Raw genomic sequence first — 20,358 nt, 5'->3', positions numbered from 1 at the left:
GCTCATGCAGAACATGACCAAACCATCTCTTTGTTTTACTTTTACTTTGTGCTCAATTTATTCTTCGCTATTTCAACTTCGCACCTATAGTATGTAGATCTTATGAAACAAGGTCCTTCCACGTGATTTAAGGTCTACGTATTGTTTCTTTTTAATGCAATTACTCACCAAGGTTTCACACGTATAAGTCGGCGCATCTAAAAATCAACAAGAACATGACCAAATAGCCGTAACACATGCATCATTGTTTATATCAAGAAAACACATAAGCTATATTATAGGATTGTACAATTTCTTCTTCATGCTGGTCTAAACTCAATTCCTTGAACAATAAGGTCACCTTTTCCATGAAGCCGCTAATCTCCATCAATCGCGCTTCAATATCTCCATCTTCTCCTAAATCGTTGAAAAAGTTCCCCAGTTCTACTTCCATCCATCCATCGGATCTTTTTCGTGGACGTTTCACATTGCGTTTGCGTCTCCTAACCATTTTTTCGACTAGACTTATGACGCTAGCTCGTTGCTCGGCCTCTTGGTCGCTCACGTGATTCACAAATCTAACAAATGCATTAGCAATTTCTAGTCCATCATGTCCCTCTACCAATTCGAACACTAAATAAACATGTTTGGTTCTTTTTCAACATTTGTGTTCAATCGTGTCTCGGATATCAAGCCAACTTACAGCCTTCAAATGAGCTACTTCTGAAAATCTACAAAATAGAATGTTTTGCCTCAATATCTGTTTTTAATATAATAAACTTCTTTGCACCATATGCCATCAAAGCAAACAATTTTTCCACCATCAGATCATGTTTATCTGTTGTGGTAAATAACCTATTTTATTACACATTTTAAAGAGGATAACATGTAGATATTTCTTAGATGGCCTGATTTTTTAACGCAAATTATACCGTCGATGGTAAGTGGCGAAAGCTAGATTTCCACCAAAGAAATTCAGAAAACAACAAAAGTAACCATGCAATGAAGCCTAGGGAATTCAACATCTAATGACCTTGTTCTATGAACCAGATGAACCTCCGTCAACCCCTAGCTCTACTCAGGCCGATAGTTTATTTACCTTAAAACTCATTTTTTATTAGCAAACTCACTTCTAATATACATACATATAACCAAGCTCGGATGAACTTCCTTCTGCCCCTTAGCCCCACTTATCCCGATTATGTATATAACTTAAAACTCGTTTTTGATTAGTAAACTCACTTCTAATATACATATATATAAGAAAAAGGGAAAAGACTCAAATATGCCACTGAGCTATCAGAAATGGTTCATTTATGTCATCCGTTAAAAGTTGGGCTCATTCATGTTATCGCCGTTACAAAACCGGTCCATCCATGCCATTACGTTTTAACAAATGGTTTTTAAAAACAGCCTTTCCACGTGGCAGCTTATTAGAGGGCCACGTCATTTTTTATTTTTTTCATTTTTTTTATTCATTAAAAAGAATCCACACAACTTTTTGATCCATTGAAAATTAGTTTGATCTATGCTTTTAAAATTTGATTAATTTTTCATGAATATATTCTTAAAACATTCTCGTTCGATTCGTTTTTTTGTCATTTTTGACATATTAAGATTGTTTTCATATTTTACCTTTAATATTAATTATTTTTTCTTCAAATTAATTTCAAATACAATAGTAAACATCATTTAATAAATATATTATAATAAAATAGCTATTTTAATTGACGGGCGAATAACTAAAAGGAAACGGAGAGAGTATACACTCCACACTTTTTATCACTTTATTTATTTATCTTTTTAAAAAGATTCACGTTAACTAAAGCTTTTGTCATTTTTCAGTTGAAACTGAAAGGATATATAAACATCAAATATTATTATTATATTAATAATAGTTAGCTTCTCATTTTGCCAACTCTACATATACTATATATGTCGACATATTGTCGCCTTCCTGTTTTTGCAATGATAAATGATGATGCATAAAGTATTACGTACAAATGTTAAATGTTGATTAAGGGCGGCTCAACCCTTTAGGAGAAAAACCAGTCGTCTAAGACCCCAAAATTTGAAGGGCCTATTTTTGTTTAGTAATAATAAATTACAAATTTTAAGAAATATATTAAATATTATTTATAGAAAGAAGAAAAATTCTATATTAAAAAATAAAATGTAAGGCCTCTGTTTGATTTTTGTCTTGGGCCATAAATTTGCTTGAGCCGCCCCTGATGCTGATGATGCCATTTTATGCTTAATAAAAAAATAAAAAGTTACTTACATTCGGCTGACAAAATATTTCATGTATGCTAAGACATACTATATGCTTAATTAGAATAGCGTTTGATTATAAACTTTAGTAGATTTTAAAAAAAAAAATTCTTTAAATATTTATTTGATCATAAAAAATTAATCAACTTTTAAAAGCATAGATCAAATTAATTTTTAATGGATCGAAAAATTGGGTGGATTCTTTTTAATAGATCAAAAAAAAATTAAAAAGAAAATTAATTTTTTTAAAAAAATAAAAATAAAAAATGACGTGGCCCTCTAATAAGCTGCCACGTGGTAAGGCTGTTTTTAAAAACCGGCTGCTAAAAAGTAATGGCATGGATGAGCCAGTTTTGTAACGGCAATGGTATAAATGAGTCCAACTTTTAACGGATGACATAAATGAGTCATTTCTGATAGTTCAATGCATATTTGAGCCTTTTTCCCTACGAAAAAAAATTTATGCACTTTCTAAGCGAACCAGGCTTGGATGAACCTCCTTCCGCCCCTGGCTTTGCTAAGGATTTCTACCGAGGGGGTTTAAAATCTGAAGAAAAACTCACTGAAGGGGTTCGACATCTACAACATATACATAAAAATCATTTTAAACATGTATTAATAATATAATTTTTCGTCGAAGGGGATTTGGATGAACCTCCTATTACTAGGCTAGCTCCGCCTCTGAGTGTATATAGCTCTAAAGAATTTGTTTTCGATTAGAAAAATCACTTCTAATAATGTAGACCAATAAAATGACGAGAGGTAAATAGAAGAACCTGGAGTCGGGGTGAGATATCCATTCCCAATACCATGGTGTATCAACTCCCCATGAAATAGCAAGTTCTCTAGCTGATATCATAAAACATTTCTTCCCTGTTTTCTTTTCAAGCGAAAAGCTCTGTTTCGAAAAATAATATAAAATAAAATCTCAGCTATAGAGCACATTGGAGAATTAGCTGAAATTTCTTGTATTCAAAAAAGGAATATCGCATTTTAATAGTATATTTTCTTTTAGTCCATTCAAATAAGAATATAAAAATTGAGACTTGCTGATATAATATTTAATTTTGCATTCTTAATTTAAATAATTGTCATAATGGTGTCCGTAACACATAGGTCGATTAATTTAGATTTGTGCTGCTGAAAGCACATTATAGTGGGGGTTTAGTGCCTCCTATCGAACTCTTGACTCTATTTATTGATTTCAACTTTGACTAAAACTTGAACTTGAGACCTTACGTCAAAGATATATAAACTTTGGGTTTTAGTGCTTCCTATCAAACACGACTCAATTCCTAGATTCTAACTCTGATTAGAACTCAAACTTGAGACCTGGGTCAAAGATACATAAACTTTACCATTATAGTGGGTCTTAGTGCTTCCTATCCAACACGACTCAATTCCTAGCTATCAACTCTGGTTAAAACTCGAACTCCAGACCTCGGTCAAAGATACATAAACTTTACCATTATAGTGGGTTTTAGTGCTTCTTATCCAATGCGACTCTATTCCTAGATTTCAACTCTCATTAAAAACTCAAAACTCGATACCTCTAGTCAAAAGGTACAGAAAATTTACAATCATATAACTCTAGTCGCGTCCAGTAATTCTGGCTCAAACCCTGTATTATTTGTCTCAAGAAATTCATCTAATACGAAAAATTATTAATTAAAACCAATTACCTCAAAAAACACTAAAATCCCAAACCCACAAGCTTCAAATCCCTACTCCATCTATACTTGTGGTTGTTTTTTAGTATATTCAACTAATGAGCCAAAAAAAAAAAAAAAAACTATATGTTAATGGAATACATACCAATTTGCCTCCATCCATTAGAACAGGAGAGTCACATAGACTAAAATAAAGCTCCTTTTTAGACGGAAAAATCCACGGGGAGACATATCTCGAGACAACATCTTCATAATCATCAGGCAAAAACTTATCCCAAATAACATCGGATTCAGCAGCAGAGCTGAATCCCCGAGAAGTAGCCGATGAGATGGCGACATCCTTCGGGGAAGTGAAGGAGAGAATATCAGAAACACAACCCTCTGGTAGCAACTGAAAATAGTCCATTGGAGAAACAATGAGTTTGGAAGTTTTGTTTTCTATAAAAACGGTTTATACAACAAACTTAAAAAAGTAGTTGGAGAATTTTACACTTCATATGCCTTAGTGGTTAAGTACCTGCTAGTCAAAGGATTAAAATAAAATAAATAAGTAAAAAAAAAATACGTGGAAATTTGAGGATAAGAATCTCTGGGCTACTTGAAGAAAATGGTCTTTTGAGATGTCTGTGTAGAAATGAAATCTTTTATAAGAAAGTCATAAAACAAAAATTAAAAAAAATTGTAAGTGACCAACAAAATCAATACTCTCAGAAAATTCATATAAGAATGGGATTTTTGTTAGTTTAAATTTATCATTATTATTATTATTATTATTATTATTATATTTTATATGTTGAAGATGACATTGAGTTGAAGTGGGTTGAGAACGATGAGGTCTCGGGTTCAAATTTCAATAGAAACTTTCCATCTATTCTAGTATTGGTGGACAAAATTATCTGATACTTGCTGCTAGTGAAAGGTGCAAATATTCCATATAATTAATCGAGGTATGCGAAATCTAGCTCAAATGCCATTATATTAGAGAAAATGCTTAAGTGGTGGGGATGGACTTAGATACACATACACCTAGGCAAACAACTCATGTGAAGGAAGGTAAGCCCAATTGAGTACTCAATTCCAAAAACACAAAAATTGTTAGGTAGTGCCCAGAAAATACCTAAACATGGACTTATAATTTTTAGTTTGAAACTTTTTGTCATTACTTTTTGATGAAATAAAACATGAAATGTCAGGAAATTTCATTAATATTTATTTTTTTTTTGGAGTAAAGCATCTATTATTCCTCCAAACTATCACCAAATTTGCTAGACACACTTCAACTTCACAAGAGTCCTATTACCCCCACGAACTCGATTTTAGTGTATTTTTTGTCACATTTTTTAGCTGATGTGGCATCTTTTTAGTTTGACGTGAGCCCCATTTTTATCTAATAAAGGTGTCGTGTCAACAAAAAGATGTCAAAAATATGCTAAAATTGAGTTCCGGGGGAGGGGGGAGGGGTTAATAGGACCCATGTGAAGTTGGAGTGTGTCGTAGCAACTTTGGCCATAGTTCGAGGGGTACTAGATGCTTATCTCTTTTTTTGCATCAATTCTTCTTTATATGTGTCCCTTGGAAAAAAAAAAAGGAATAGATGAGCTTTCGTTTAACCATCTGATATTTGGAATTTACTAACCCGAATAATCTAAGATTAGCACGGTGTGAGTTACATTTATCAGGAAGTGTTCCCTACCAAGATTTTCGTCATTCTCAAGATTTGAACCATAGAGTTCTGATTTAGTTAACGGTAGAGAAATCTCATCCATCGCACCACGTCGTTGATTGTGGACTTGTGAAGTAGATGAGTTGGAGAAAAGCAAAAGATAGAAAAGAAAAGGCTAATAACCATGGAATGAAGTTGTCACTGCATTTTGATTCAACATTAACAAATAACTAACTCTTACAGAAAAACAAAACTTGGGAAGTCATAAAGAAAGAAGAATAATAACACACACTTGATCAAGTAGAAATGTATATACAGTAGTTTCAAAATCAATCTCTTGCTCGTACTTGAGCTCGAGAAAAATTCCTTATACTGACCGCGTCTACCCAATTTCACAGCAGTGGAGACAAATCACATGTTTCTTTCACTGCTAATCAATCTCTTATTCAACTTTCCTCATGCATCTTCAGCAGGTAACGTCTTTTTATCTCGTTTGGAAGTTGAACGCCCTAATAGCGAAAGCAAATGTGAAGCCAAAAACAACAGTGTATCCGACAACCCCGATTCCAATTATTGGAAGAAATTCATGCTTGAAACCGAAGTAACGTCTCAAGAATTGTTCCACTGTTTCATCATCAGTAAGTTTATTCTGGAGATCTCCAAATTGTGATGCAATCAAACCATACAAGGTCCACGCAACAGGACAACACCAATAGTACCATCTCCACCATATGGCCATACGCTGTTTTTAAAAAAAAAAACGAAAAAAATAGAAAGAACGTGTCATTTTGGAGTTCTAAATCGATATTATTGTAACAAAAAATGCAAGTGTTTCAAGAACTTACAGGTCGCGGAACGATGAATCCTGAGAAAAGATTCCATACGCCATAGAAGAAGGAGCCGGCAATTTGAGCAACAGTTACATTTGGGGTAACAGCAACGGTCATCATACCGTAGAAAGTGTAGTACAATAGGGTGAAAACCAGGAGGAACATGTACCAAAGGAACTTTTCGGCAGTCCATTCAAATCCAAGCATAGCGTACATAATGGTACCACAGAAACCAGCTTGTAATAAGATGTATGGGATTTCAATGACAATCTGCAAGATAGAAAAAGCTTTATAAGTAACTTAGACTTTTAACCTTAAATTGCCGAGGTAATTCCTCATATGGTCCATGAAGTTTTCCAACCATAACGATAAAATCTACACAGTTTTGTAAGTGGTAAAGCTCAGTGATCATATGTGAAATTAACTTGAGATAGGCGTATAAGAAGTTGAATTGAACTCTATGTTCACCTGTCCAAAGGCGTAGGGTAAGGCAGAATACATTCCAGCAGCTCTTTCTCTGTAGAATACCGTACGTTCAACGGATACAACAGGTTGCACTGATGATGCATTTTGTGTACCAAGGAAGAGAACAGAAGAATACAGGCATCCCATTGCGTTAAATAGATCTTGGCTCTTATTCCTGTAACAATAAGAAAACAGGCTTTCAATATTAAGCATTAAAGGTATTTTCTACTTTGAGTAATTGTCTTTTTCTGTTAGTAGGTTTGGACTTACACTTTACTACCAATATCCCAGAACATTGACCCGAAGACCAAGGCGATCAAGGTTGTAAACAGAAATCTGACTGCTGTATAAGATGGATTACGCCAGTACGACCAGTGTTGCTTCCAAAGGCAAGCCATACACTGGGTCCAAAATGGCTGTGAGTATTTCGTATCGAAATGCAGATCTTTTGTACCAGGGCGAGGTACGCTCAGTTCACTAATCAACGCTTTGTTCCTTCTGTAAAGGTCTGATTTCTTGTATAAATCAGTAAAATCAACCCCAAACAGCATTTCCTGAGCCGAGGTTGTGACTTCTAACATCCAAGTTGCTGGATTGTATCCATCTTTTATTTTACTTACCCCGGGCATAGACTGAACATAAGAAAACTCCGCTTAGCATTTGATTGAATGAACTCGAAAAAGGAAAGCTCCCTTTCACTTAGACAACTTACCTCAAAGTATTTGATCAAATGGCAAGAATGGCGACCCAATGGACCAACATATATCTCTTGTCCTCCTCGTTTCATTAGGAAGAGCTGCAAAGTGGCGTTTATATTAGTACTCAATGACAAAAGTCTAGGAAAAACAATTAATAGCTCAAAATATCAAATTCACCTCATCAAAGGCTTCAAAAATGTCGATACTAGGCTGATGGATGGTACAAACAACCGTTCTTCCTGTGTCAACGGTGTTCCTTACAGTTCTCATAACAATTGCAGCAGCCCGAGCATCTAGCCCTGAGGTTGGTTCGTCCATGAAAATGATAGAGGGGTTAGCCACTAGCTCCACTGCAATGGTCAACCTTTTGCGTTGCTCAGTTGAAAGACCGTTGACCCCTGGCAAACCAACTAAGCCTGATCTTAACGTTCCAAGCTCCACGAGTTCCATGACTTCCTCAACAAACATCTGCAAGGATAAATAAGTAGAATTTTTTTACATATATTCAACCTTCTTCATTGTGTTTAGTTGATCTTTGGGTGAGATTCATGTTATGGAGGAAAAAATTTCATAAGAACTAACCTTTCTGGTCTTTGTGTCCACATCATGAGGTAAACGCAGCCAAGCTGAGTATACTAATGACTCATAAACTGTAACATAAGGTGAATGGATGTCGTTCTGCTCACAGTATCCGGATATACGTGCAAATGTGTCTTGCTTCTTAGGATAGCCCGAAATCTTTATGTCGCCCTCAATATATCCTCCTGTTTTTCTTCCAGCCAATACATCCATCAATGTTGTTTTTCCAGCGCCACTAACTCCCATCAAAGCTGTCAAAACACCGGGCCTGAAAGCTCCACTTACACCCTTAAGAAGTACCAATCTATCTTCAGTGGCACCCTGAGCTTTCATTTCCTGCAAGTATCATGAAAAGTTAGTAACATATTCTATGAAAAATGAGGGATCAGCATTGCTAATTTGATCAATAACAACTCCTCCCTAGTTAGTTACCTGAGGCATGTCGACGGAGTAAATAACTTCATCAAAGGTGATGGAATGCGGTTCAAATGGAAGAACCATTCCTTTTTTCTTATTCTGACCGTCACTATTGGAGTCTTCTTTCTCAGTGCTAGTTGTTTGGGTATCTTCAGTGTCTTCTGGTATCATAGCTTGCGCCTTACCAAATGCTGTAGATATTCATACTAAACATTTAATATTTTTTGCCCTTAAGGAAATACAAATGGAGAAATTTGAGAGATACTCACGTTTTAGGTAAGCGAGTGAAATGGTGTAGAAGATGTTAAACAGGATTGTGAATCCAACAAGTGCGCCAAAGCCTATCCAGTACCACGATGCATCTGGGAAGAAACCTCGAGATCTTACAACAGCATCTCCAAGTGGCTCAGTTCCATTTGGTGGAATCTGGTTGATTACAATGAGCTTCAGCATTCATATAGTAAATTAAGTATTTGCACACTGCAGTAGATAGAGAAACTTACACGTCTCCACCTCTTTCCGTCAAATTCGTTCACAAGGATTGCATTCACAGAATACATCATTGGTGAAAGCCAGTAACCCCATATCCACCAGCTCTTCACATCCTCTACAGCATTAGACAAAGTAGATAATTAACAATTTCGCGTTAGTCGGTTTAAGCAAAGCAAGAGCTACTGCAGAGAGATGAATGACCAAATATACCTCGTGAAAGAATGAATCCTCCCAATGCAAATTGTAAAAGCAGAACAAAAGATCCAACTATACCAGCAACTACTAGGGTCCTTCCAAGTGCCCCAAGGAATCGAAACAATGCTGATGCCATCTGGCTTACTAATGTGAGCAGCATGAACTGTTTGAACAATCTGAAAAAACAAAATCCTGATCAGTAATTCAGGGAAAAGGAAATAGCGGAAGTTAACCTGACCTTTATTCTGTATCATTTTTTCCTTCACGTACCTTGCAGGGTGTGGATCAAATCCAATGACATAGTAAGTGAGAAACACCCAGAGAGCAGTTTCGACTAATGTTACAGGGATTTTGAGTATCCATGAGGGAATTGCATAAGCCCATGAAGGGAAAAAGAGAAGGTCCCTTTGCTTGAAGAACACGGGAAGTTTATAAAGTATCAATCCGAGCTCAGACATTCCATTAAACATATTCATAACAACGACAAAAAAGAGAGCACCAGCATATATTCCTCCATCATCCAGGGTATCATGTTTCATCTTAGTTCGGAAAAAGATGGTCATCGTGATGAATCCCATAATTAAAAGCTGAAAATAGATCAAAAAGAAGAGAGGCATTAGTATTTGCCAACAAATATGATGAGACGGACTTGAAAAAGTTCAATGTTTTTAATAAATAAGTAGTCACCTGAAAGAACTTGAAGACGTAAACAAACGAGTTCCTCTTCATTAGCAAGTATTCTCTTTCAGTGCATACATTTAAGAGCTGTTTCTTCCCTATACCGTACTTTTCAGTTGTCAGAGCAGCAGGATGGCTTTTGCTCTTGTCATATGAGGCTGAAAGCTCGTCCGCAAGTTTCCTCCCAACGTGAAATGCTTGATATGCCTCAGCAAATTCCTTTGATGTGATAAACCTGTAAGGCTCATCCCGCCTCACCCAATATTGTTGTTGATCCTTCTTCGATGTCACCTGCGAGAGGTTTAGATCTCCAATGTTAAGATAAAAACGCATTAGCGCTAATCAACTATAAACCGTCGGGAGTTCATTATAAGACGTACTTCTTGCAAAAAGTCGGCCACGCCTTTTCTTTCAGGGCATTTGAAACCCATGGATTCAAAGAAGGCAACAACGTCTTCTCGAGGGCCCTGATAGACAACTAGACCATCTGATAACAAAATAATGTCATCAAACAAATCGTAAGTCTCGGGCGCTGGCTGCAAGAGAGATATCACAGCGGTTCCCTTCATGATTTGCACAGTTTGCCTTAGAGAGTTCACAATGGAATAAGTCGTGGAACTATCCAATCCAGTAGAGATTTCATCCATGAAAAATGCTTTGCACGGTCCAACAAGCATTTCAGCTGTTGTCACACGCTTCTTTTGTCCTCCTGAAATACCCCTTAGCATATCATCTCCTACCATAGTATCTGCACAAATGTCCAGTCCCAAAATCTGCACATAGCATACAAAAACAACTTCATCGCTAAATATCTTCTGCCTTTTCATTGTCAAAGTAATAGAGAAATTATTCTACGTAACTAATGTTACCTTAAGAATATAATCGGTCACAACGTTAGCTTCTTGTCCCTCAGTTGCTGCTGCCTACATTGTCATCAAACAATGAAGGTCATAAGCATTAATTTGCCTTGAAGGTAGAAAATTTTCCACTTGGTTCAATACTTGTTGTGATTAGGTAATCACAAAAACGATTGCTGATTTCTTGTATTGTTTTCTCCTCTTGCTATTTCCAGTAAGATTTTTAGTTATTCTTAATTAGATGTATTTTATTAGGAATCACAACATTAGAAAAATAGAATCTTGCATAGATGCAACCCGATGTGGTCGAGCCCTTTATTGGATCCCACATATCGTTAGAGCCTAATGCATCGGACTAGCCTTTTCGCCAGAGTTCTTTTCTTTTCTTCAACTTTACTCTTTCTACGATTACACCTAGACACCTCAACTTTGTCTCAGTTGACAAATAAATACTTGAACTTGTCCCCACTATGTCTCGTCACCTTGCAAAGCTGACAAGACACTTAAATTTTGGAGGCGTCTAGATGATCATTTTCTTAGTTAGAGCGTTCAACTTATATTGTCAAGACGAATTGAGGTGTCTACATGTGCGTATTCAAAGTTGGAGTGTTTATTTTCCAGGTAAGGTCAAGTTTGAGCTTCTGTTTATGTAGTATGCCTATATTAAAATGGGTAAACGGGACATGCGTCGATTTAGTAATTCTGCCAATTAAAAACTCAGAAAGTTCATTTGGTGGTTGGTCAAATCACCTTTGCAATAAAGGAGATCCATTTTTTATTATCATCACTTGATTTTATTTATAAAGTTTCTGAAAAGCAAGTCCCAACAGCTCAATAATGTCACTAACAATATTGTTAATTCAGAATAGTACAGTTTTCAAAAAATTAAAAAATATATCTGGTCTTCACAAGTGGGCAGAAAAGAATATTTTTAAAATATCACATGAGAACATGATTGCACTAATTTATAATAACAAGAATTATGTCTTAACAAATAGTAATTCACATGGAAACATGTTCAGACCTTCATATAGATATCAATATCAGGATCTGGCTTGATATTTGCTGTTTTCTCTCTTCTTGATAGTTCAGCCAACATTTCTACAATTTTTTTCAAGAAACATCAATGATTTTTCAATGAAAAATCAATCGGACGAAAAATATTTAAAAGTGCTAACCATAACGAGAGCCAACTCCCTGGCATCGCGCTGAGAATTCCAAAGTTTCTCTCACAGTCATTTCTCCGATGTGTAAATCATGCTGGCTAATATACGCAGCCGTTCTTTGTGGTACAAATTCATTCAGTTCATGTCCGTTATACGTCACCTTCCCACTTACCTGATTTTCGATACAAAAGAAATATTTATACAATCAAGCGACTTACAAGATAATTACAGATAAATCTCTATGTTAAAACGTTAATTAAACCCGTTATCAATCACAAGTTAATACTACAATCGATAGTGTAAAAGACTCTTTACACTTTCAGTGTACTGTACTTAAACCCTTCTGATGTGACGGCGTATTATGATTTCGCAAGACCATGTCACTTAGAGGTAATTCAACTTACATTTCTAATACAAACATTAAGTGGTAACACGACAACAAAGGTAACTAATCATCTAACTACACAAAATAGTGTAAAAGTTCTTTTCACTAACTTAAATATGTACGATATTTGTCACTAACGAACTTACCCGAAGTTCAGAATCAAGCTTTCCAGCCAAACCTAATAAGAGAGTAGTTTTGCCAGAACCAGGAGGTCCTAAAAGCAAAGTCAATCTGCTAGGCTTAATGATACCACTCACATCGTTGAGGATAGTGAGTTTCTTTTTTCTATTTGGTAGGATATGGAGAGTATTCAACAATGGCTACAAACATCAAAAAGAAAAAAAAAAGTTAGTTTCAAACATTTTTCAATCAAAAATAGTTTCGAGATTTCAGATATTTACCTCGATAAAACTAGTCATATAGTTGAGAAATGTAGGTAAAGCACTGCTACCTACGAATGCATCTGCCTCAATGTTTAGATGCTCATATCTTACTTCAATTGTTGGCAAATCAAGCCCAACCCTATAAAAAGAAACAATATGTCAAACCACTAAAAATTTAAAATAAATACGATATAAATGCAGTCAAATGCAAGATTAAAGTCTGTGAGTTCATAATGAGCGTGATCGTGCTACTCTCACTGTCTCATTTTATGTGATCGGGCACTTTTCTATGACATCTTTCTATATTTCGAAACAATTTATCCTTGAAGTTCGAATCTTGAATCTTTCCTTTTAACCAAGCTAAGCTAAACCACACGAGACGTGATTGCTAGGATCGATTTGCGTGCACACACAGTAAATCTATGGAGAGGATGAAGAAAAACTAGAGAGAAAGTTCTCTCGAGAGAGATAAGTGAGAACCAATTACGTGGTAACACCCGTGAGTAAACTCCACGGTGGACGGGCTATTTATATTAATAACTCAGAGTATGTATAGTTACACAGAGAAATGAGAATAAAAGGTACAGCCTAAAAATGAGAACCACGTGAACATTAATATATAACACTATGTCACATATTAATCAGGCTCCACAACCTAACAGTGATAAAGTTTAAATCTTGAATCTGCCCTCCTAACTTAGCTAAACTAACAACATGAGACGTGATAAAGTTCAAATCTTGAATCGGCTTACTAACCAAGCTAAACTAAACCACACAAAACATGACACTACTAGAAAAAGAAGCTTTTCACACAGCGAATCAATGAAAAATTTGTGTAATAAAACATGATTTTTCTCACCCATCTCCCACCGAACTGAATCAGCTCACTAGAAAAACGCATGGTGGAAAACAAACTCCCATTGAAACATCGGAAAGCTTCCGATCTTTCCATGTGAAAACACTGTTATTTTTTCTTTTCTCACTGATTCAATCAAAAAATATCTGTAGAAATAACCACAGAGTATTTTTTCCGTGGAAAGTTTCAATGTGAAAATAGTGATTTTTAATAGTGTGATAAAATTCAAATCTTGAATCTATCCTCCTAACCAGCTTCACTAAACCACAACGAGACGTGATAAAGTTCAAATCTTGAATCTTCCCTCCCAGTGCAGTAAAGCTTCCGCTATGACCGCACCACAAGGGTCTACTACGCGTTAACTTTACCCTGCATTTCTACAAGAGGCTATTTTCACGACTTGAACCGCTGACCTCCTAGTCACATGGAGGTAAGTGGTAACTAACTTTACCAGTTACTCCAAGACTTCGTTGAATCTATCCTATTAACCAAGCTAAACTAGACCAGATTAAACTTTAACTACGTACAAATGAACCAAAAAAATAAAAATAAAGATTCAAATATTTAGCATACCTATCAATTCTATCTCTGAGTTTCAACAAGAACTTCTCATTATCTTCATCAGCAACTTTAACAAGTCTATCAATCAAATCTTTACTTTGTTGATTACCAAGATCATGTATATCAACTTCATTAGCTCCAACACCTTGTCCACCAAATAATAATCCTTTTCTTAATCTATCAAATGTTGGTAACTTTTCTAATGCTGCCCATTTTAATGCTTCTTCATCATCTTCATCTCTTGATGATCTATTAAATACATTATTATTTCTCCATACTGAATTACTATTTGCTCTTAAACTTCCCCTTAAACTTCCTCTTACACTTCCTCTCAAACTATTCCCTCTCAAATTACCAAAATCTATTGGTTCCATTTTTCTCTTTTGCACCAATCAAAATCATGCACTATGTTTTTTTTCCCTCCCTTGTAGTAATATTTTTTGTTTTTTTTTTTTTGAGGGGGGGAGGGGATTTAGGTAAATTTTTTCTTGAGTTTTTTGACTCTTTTATGAGATGCCCAAGAAATTTTCTTAATTTTTTCTTTGAGAATTTGAATATTTTTTTTTGGATAATGAAAGGGCCAAAGTAGTGGAGTTGATTGTGAAAGAGTAGAAGGCTAAGGGGGATTTATACTAGTATGGGAAAATGGTGTGCTATAGTTATTGTATTAAAGTATTATTGAGAAGATATGTTGAAAGATATTGGTGACAATATAACAATAGTAAATCCAAATTGCCACGTTGTTTGATGAATAAAATAATATAAAAATGAAAAGAAAAGAAATTTTACTCGATATTCGGTACTTGTATTTAGGGGTGGGGATGATATGGTATGGTGTGGTACGGTATTTGAATCTTCGGTATGGTAATTTCGGTATTCGGTTTTTAAGAACATTATACCATTACCATATCATATTAATTCGGTATGGTTCGGTATTTTGACGTTTGGTTTCGGTATATTACGGTATGGTAATCGGTAACCATAATTTATTTAATTTTGACAATATATACTCGTATACTAGAGTATTATTACTTCGACTTTTCAAAAGCATGTCTTAATTGTATCATAAAAATGCATTACACATGTAGAAATATTGAAAAAGAAGTACAAATAATTTTTTTTATTAGTCAATATTTCAATCAAGATAGAGTAGCGAAAGTTTCAAAGTCTAAATATTTTTATACTAATACTAAGTATTTTTTTTTTTTGTATATATATATATATAAAAGTTACTTATGTAACTATATATACTTCGGTATGTCATTTGTAAATACCGTATACCATACTATATACCAAAAAAAATTAAAATGTACACCATATACCATATCAAATACCATAATACCAAAAATTACGGTATCAAAAATTTTGATTTGGTATGATAATTTGTTATATACCATACCATGTCCATCCCTTGTATTAGAACTTTGGAATTGACTAAATTCAAAATTTGCACATTGCAAAGCCCATTTTAGAGGCAGTACACCAATCAGGGGCGGATTTAGATGGGTGGGAGTATGTTCACGCTAACTCTCTCGGGAGAAAATTACATTGTATATATAAAGTACATTTTGGAGCCATTTAACGCAAGACTAAAGGTTGACTAAGCGATTCAGAGTTCAAAATTCCTCATGAGGTTTCAAATTTAAATCTTAAATTTAGTATTTTTATTTTTCGAATTTCCTTATGCAGGGGCGGATCTACAGGGGGGTCATGGGTGGCATGGCACCCGCAAACTTCGATCGGATAACTGTGTGTGTGTCTATATATATATATATATATATATATATATATATATTGAATAAAATCGGCATATTATTTAAGTGTCACCCGATGCAGCAGTTGAGGAAGTAGTGTCAGTGGCAAATGCATTGAAATTTCACGTAGTATACCAGATTTCAAGTCCAAACGCCAGCAGTATTTTGTTACTTTTTGTTCGCTATTCTATTTTCTATAAGTTTTTTTTCCCTTTCGACTTAATCTTGGTTTGACTCCTTTTTTTGGGTAATCTTTGTTTAAGAATTTTTAACTTAAGTGTAGAACATAATTGAAGATGCCTTCTTCATTCAAATTTATAGTTAACCTCTTCTCATAAATCATAATAATGATACTTGACTTGATGTTATAATTTCTTAACAATAGAATTGTAAATATCCATTGAATGTTGGCTACTATTTTGTACTTTCACGCTGACTGATAAGTTGAATTTAACTCTGTTTTACACAATTTATAATAATAACAACGACAACAAATCCAGTGTATTCCCACATAGTGGGGTCTGAGGAGGGTAAAATGTATGCAGTCCATACACTACCTCCGAAAAAGTAGAAAGGTTGTTTTCGATAGTATTTATAATAATAATCACATTTTTATTATTTGATCTATGTGTCTATACAAATTGAAAAGACAAATAATCAAATTGAAACCCAAAGTCTATAAAATCGACAAAATATTTATCTTATTTGAGGCAGTGTAAATAGCAAATCGTAAAGTAAAAAATTAACTGATTTCCATCTGATTTCTTAAAAATTAGGTTCTTCGATAATGTTTCAATGAAATTTTCCTTCAAAAATCTCTGACTAACAAGCCAAATTTCAATGGGACGCCCATAAAAGTTATCCTTTTTGAGTAGTAGCTTTAACATTAAAAGTGACATGGCACCTGCAACCTAGAAATCCTATATCCGCCTCTGTCCTTATGGATTTATCACTATTTTCAATAAGATTTTTTTTCTTTTTAATATTCAAATCTGAAAATTCTAATTAAGGGCGTAGAAATCTCAATCATTTATATCACAACTAGCGGCGTAGCTACCTAAAATGAAGACTAAAGGATGGTCAGTTAAACACTTACCATATATATATATATTTATATATTAAATTTGCGTTTATACATACATATATGCAATATTAGATTATGAAAACCCTTAATAAAATTTGTGATTTTATAACTGACCACTTTTGAATCACAGCACATGTTGATGAATAAAGTAATTCTATTCATTGTTTTTTTTTTTGTTTTTTTGGTTAATTATTCTTTGGTTTTGCTGAGTTGCTTCCAATTTGCTTAATTATTGTAAATAAAGTATACCTTTTTTTATAATATAAAATTGTTAAAGAACGTGTATTATGTTATTAGACATGACCAACCCCACTTGGCCTTTCAAGAACACCAGCTGTTAATTGTATTTTATTTTTATTCATCATGTTTTTTATTCTTACATGACTTAAGGTTGTCTCATTTATTGTCATAATTATATATTTAATAAACTTCTCAATGCATATATAAAATTTAAACAAAAATTATTAAACTTACATATATACTCTTAACATGTGAATCCATCACGAATTACTCTCAATATCTTAAATTATGTAGATTTTTAATTGGATATGAACGAAATAATTGAAATTTATAAGGCTGACAATTTATAATATATTAATCCATCTATACCAAATCATCAAAAAAGTGATAATCTTTTTTAGCAAAGTTATTCACACATGGCCAATTAAGAAGGAAGGAATTTATCAAAAGTGGTGTAAGTTTTTTAGATTATGTGTTATGAATTATAATTTATTTTGATTATTGGGAATGGAATCGATTATTTTTACATATTAAATGATTTCTATTAATATAAATATAGAGTTTGAGTTAAATTATTGGATTCAACCAAGTAGCTAGCAATTTTTTAAATTTTTGAAAAGGCTCTCATATTAATTAATAGGGGCTGATTCAAAGTCCAACGTGCAGGTTTATAGAAATCTAATAGTTTTTTTCTCAAATTCTCCTCGATGTTTAGGCCATCACGTCCTTATAGTCTATGCGTGATAGATAGACTCTTGGTCTCTTACTACAGAGATTATATGAGCAAATGCCAGTTAATATTAAAATATATATTAAATATATAAATGTCTAAATATAAACTCAATTATTATAAATGATTAATGTGAGATCGTTATAGAATCTCATAAACTGAAAACTCTATATTCACCTCCGTATTAATGAAAAGGAGCTTTTACCTCCCACTCTTCTGGAGTAATAAAGTAAGAATTTACTTTTATTAAAAAAAAAAAAAAGTAAACAAAAAAAACATTATTTTATTTTGGGCTTCCTTTGTTTGACTAGTCTTCGTCTATTCTCATTGACCATCTTCTACATCAACCCAAATCCATAATAAATAAATAAATTAGAAAACAAGCAACAACAAAAGTAATTTGTAAGAGTTGCTAGTTGAGGAAAGTTTCTAGAATATCAACAACTTTTATTTTATTGTATATTGTATCCAATTAACTAATTTACTTTTAATAGTTAAGAAGTAAAGTTGAGTTAATTCTTTTGCTAAATTCAAGTAGCTTAGTGCAATAATTTTTTTTTAAAAAGTCAATAAAGAGAAATGACAAGTTAAAGTTGAATTATTCTAAATATAGAAGTATGTTTTTTATTTGAAATAAACTAAAGAAAAACGTGACATAAAATAGGACAAAAGGAATATTAAGTAATATACATAGTTAATTAATAATTTAATATTATCATGTCAATTTTACCTATTATAATAGATAATATATTTATTTTTTTAAGATTTAAATTTCACATTTTAAGTAATAGATAATAAAATAATAAATTTTAGGTAAATTTAGGGGTCCTTTTGTAGCTATAGTAAAGAGGTAACTTATCCATATATTGATTTACATATAAAGTTATACAATATTTGGTAGCTATTTAGAACGTAAGTTATTCATGTATAAAATTAATATGTCATTTGGTTTGCAATTTAATCAGAAACACGTATAACTAATACATATATTCCCTCCATATACTTTTACCTGACACATTTTGCTTTACGAAAAATAATTTGACTAATCTTTAGAGCTAAATTGAATAAGACAAATTAACACTTTAAATCTAAAAGTTAGATGTTCAAAAATTATATGAAAGTTACTATCGATCAGTTGTACTATTTCGCAAATTAATATTATAAAAAAATAATCTTAAAATTTGAGTCAAAATTCATGCAATTTGACTCTTGTAAAAGAAATGTGACAAATAAAGTTGAATGGATGGTGCATAACTTATGAGATAATAAATATATTATTTTATGCAAAATAGAAGATCATATGACTTGTACCTACATTACTAATATCTATATAATTTTAACCAACTACGAGCAATTATCTAATTGTCAAAATCCTTTGAATGAAAGTGAAGGATTTGCTTTTTCTACTTTGGGCTGAATTTGTTTGACTGGCTTTGTCAATTCTCGTTGACCATAATAAATAAATAAATAAATAAATAAATAAATAAGATATATATATCACGGATAAGAAAAAGATTTTCTAGGACTTACTAGTTGAGAAAAATTTCTAGAACATCAACAACTTTAATTTTGGATGTTCAAAATGATGGAAACAATTGTTGTTAGCAGATACTGAGGCAATTTTATGAATGATTATTTAATATTTATTTTATCATATCAAAATTATTAGATTACTTTTATACTTATAAAGTAAAGTTGATCAGTTAATTTAACGTTTAAAATATTATTGTAATTTAATAGTTTAATTTATGCAATAAAATATATCCACCATGTCGAGTAGGAGAAATGTATAGATATTCGAATTTGGGACTAGTACTTAAATTATACTTGTAGTGTGTAAGAGAATGGAAGTCCATATATTTCAAAAACAAAAAATAAAATTTGCACATGTGGTGTTTAAAGTTTTATATGGTTGAAGCTCAAGAACAATGAAAGTTCAGTCATTTTTGCTTTGAAGTTCATGTATACATAGTCGAAATTTGGTCATCTCCGTCTGTATAAATAATTTTTTATAATATTAGATTATCATCTTTACTTGTCGCAGAATGTAACATATCTTATTTCTACGATTTCAAAACCACTTTTTAAGGAGAATAACAACGAACTCAATGTAATCCATGATTAGTATAGTGATGCATTTATCTTACTATAAGAATGACTTAGTAGGAAGGTCGGACATGGTCGCCATCTTACTAACTGGCTGGTGCATTGACCTTACTATAAGACTGATTTAATCGTACAAAAAAGTAAAGGTCAAAGGCATTGATAGCACTCAAATTTATTGCCAAAATTCACTTAGACACCTTAACTATGGCTTGTACCTATCAGGCCCCTAAACCCTCCGAATTTTGATTCAATTGGGCATTTTTTTGTCAATCAGCAAAAGGCTGAAGTGTGTGTTGCAC

The 20,358-nt window shown here is 33.2% G+C and overlaps 1 protein-coding gene and 1 pseudogene across 1 annotated transcript; both read right to left on the bottom strand.

The window, feature by feature from the left end:
• Nucleotides 1-184: 184 nt before the first annotated feature.
• Nucleotides 185-4,522, bottom strand: LOC107851727 (annotated as a pseudogene).
• Nucleotides 4,523-5,762: 1,240 nt separating this feature from the next.
• LOC107851073 (pleiotropic drug resistance protein 1) lies at nucleotides 5,763-14,588 on the bottom strand (the record flags this gene model as incomplete). Its single annotated transcript, XM_016695974.2, is given in 20 exon segments — nucleotides 5,763-6,325; nucleotides 6,429-6,683; nucleotides 6,882-7,053; nucleotides 7,149-7,510; nucleotides 7,591-7,674; nucleotides 7,754-8,044; nucleotides 8,159-8,491; nucleotides 8,588-8,763; nucleotides 8,842-8,998; nucleotides 9,076-9,179; nucleotides 9,275-9,435; nucleotides 9,530-9,846; nucleotides 9,947-10,228; nucleotides 10,318-10,710; nucleotides 10,807-10,860; nucleotides 11,819-11,895; nucleotides 11,973-12,132; nucleotides 12,492-12,665; nucleotides 12,747-12,867; nucleotides 14,158-14,588. Coding segments are annotated over 20 exon segments (4,293 nt in total). The 3' UTR covers nucleotides 5,763-6,067.
• Between the last annotated feature and the right edge of the window lie 5,770 nt (nucleotides 14,589-20,358).

Source organism: Capsicum annuum, chromosome 12 (assembly GCF_002878395.1).
Source record: "Capsicum annuum cultivar UCD-10X-F1 chromosome 12, UCD10Xv1.1, whole genome shotgun sequence".
Classification (NCBI taxonomy): Eukaryota; Viridiplantae; Streptophyta; class Magnoliopsida; order Solanales; family Solanaceae; genus Capsicum; species Capsicum annuum.
The sequence above is the reverse complement of the archived record's forward strand: the minus strand, read 5'-3'. Positions and strand labels throughout refer to the sequence as shown.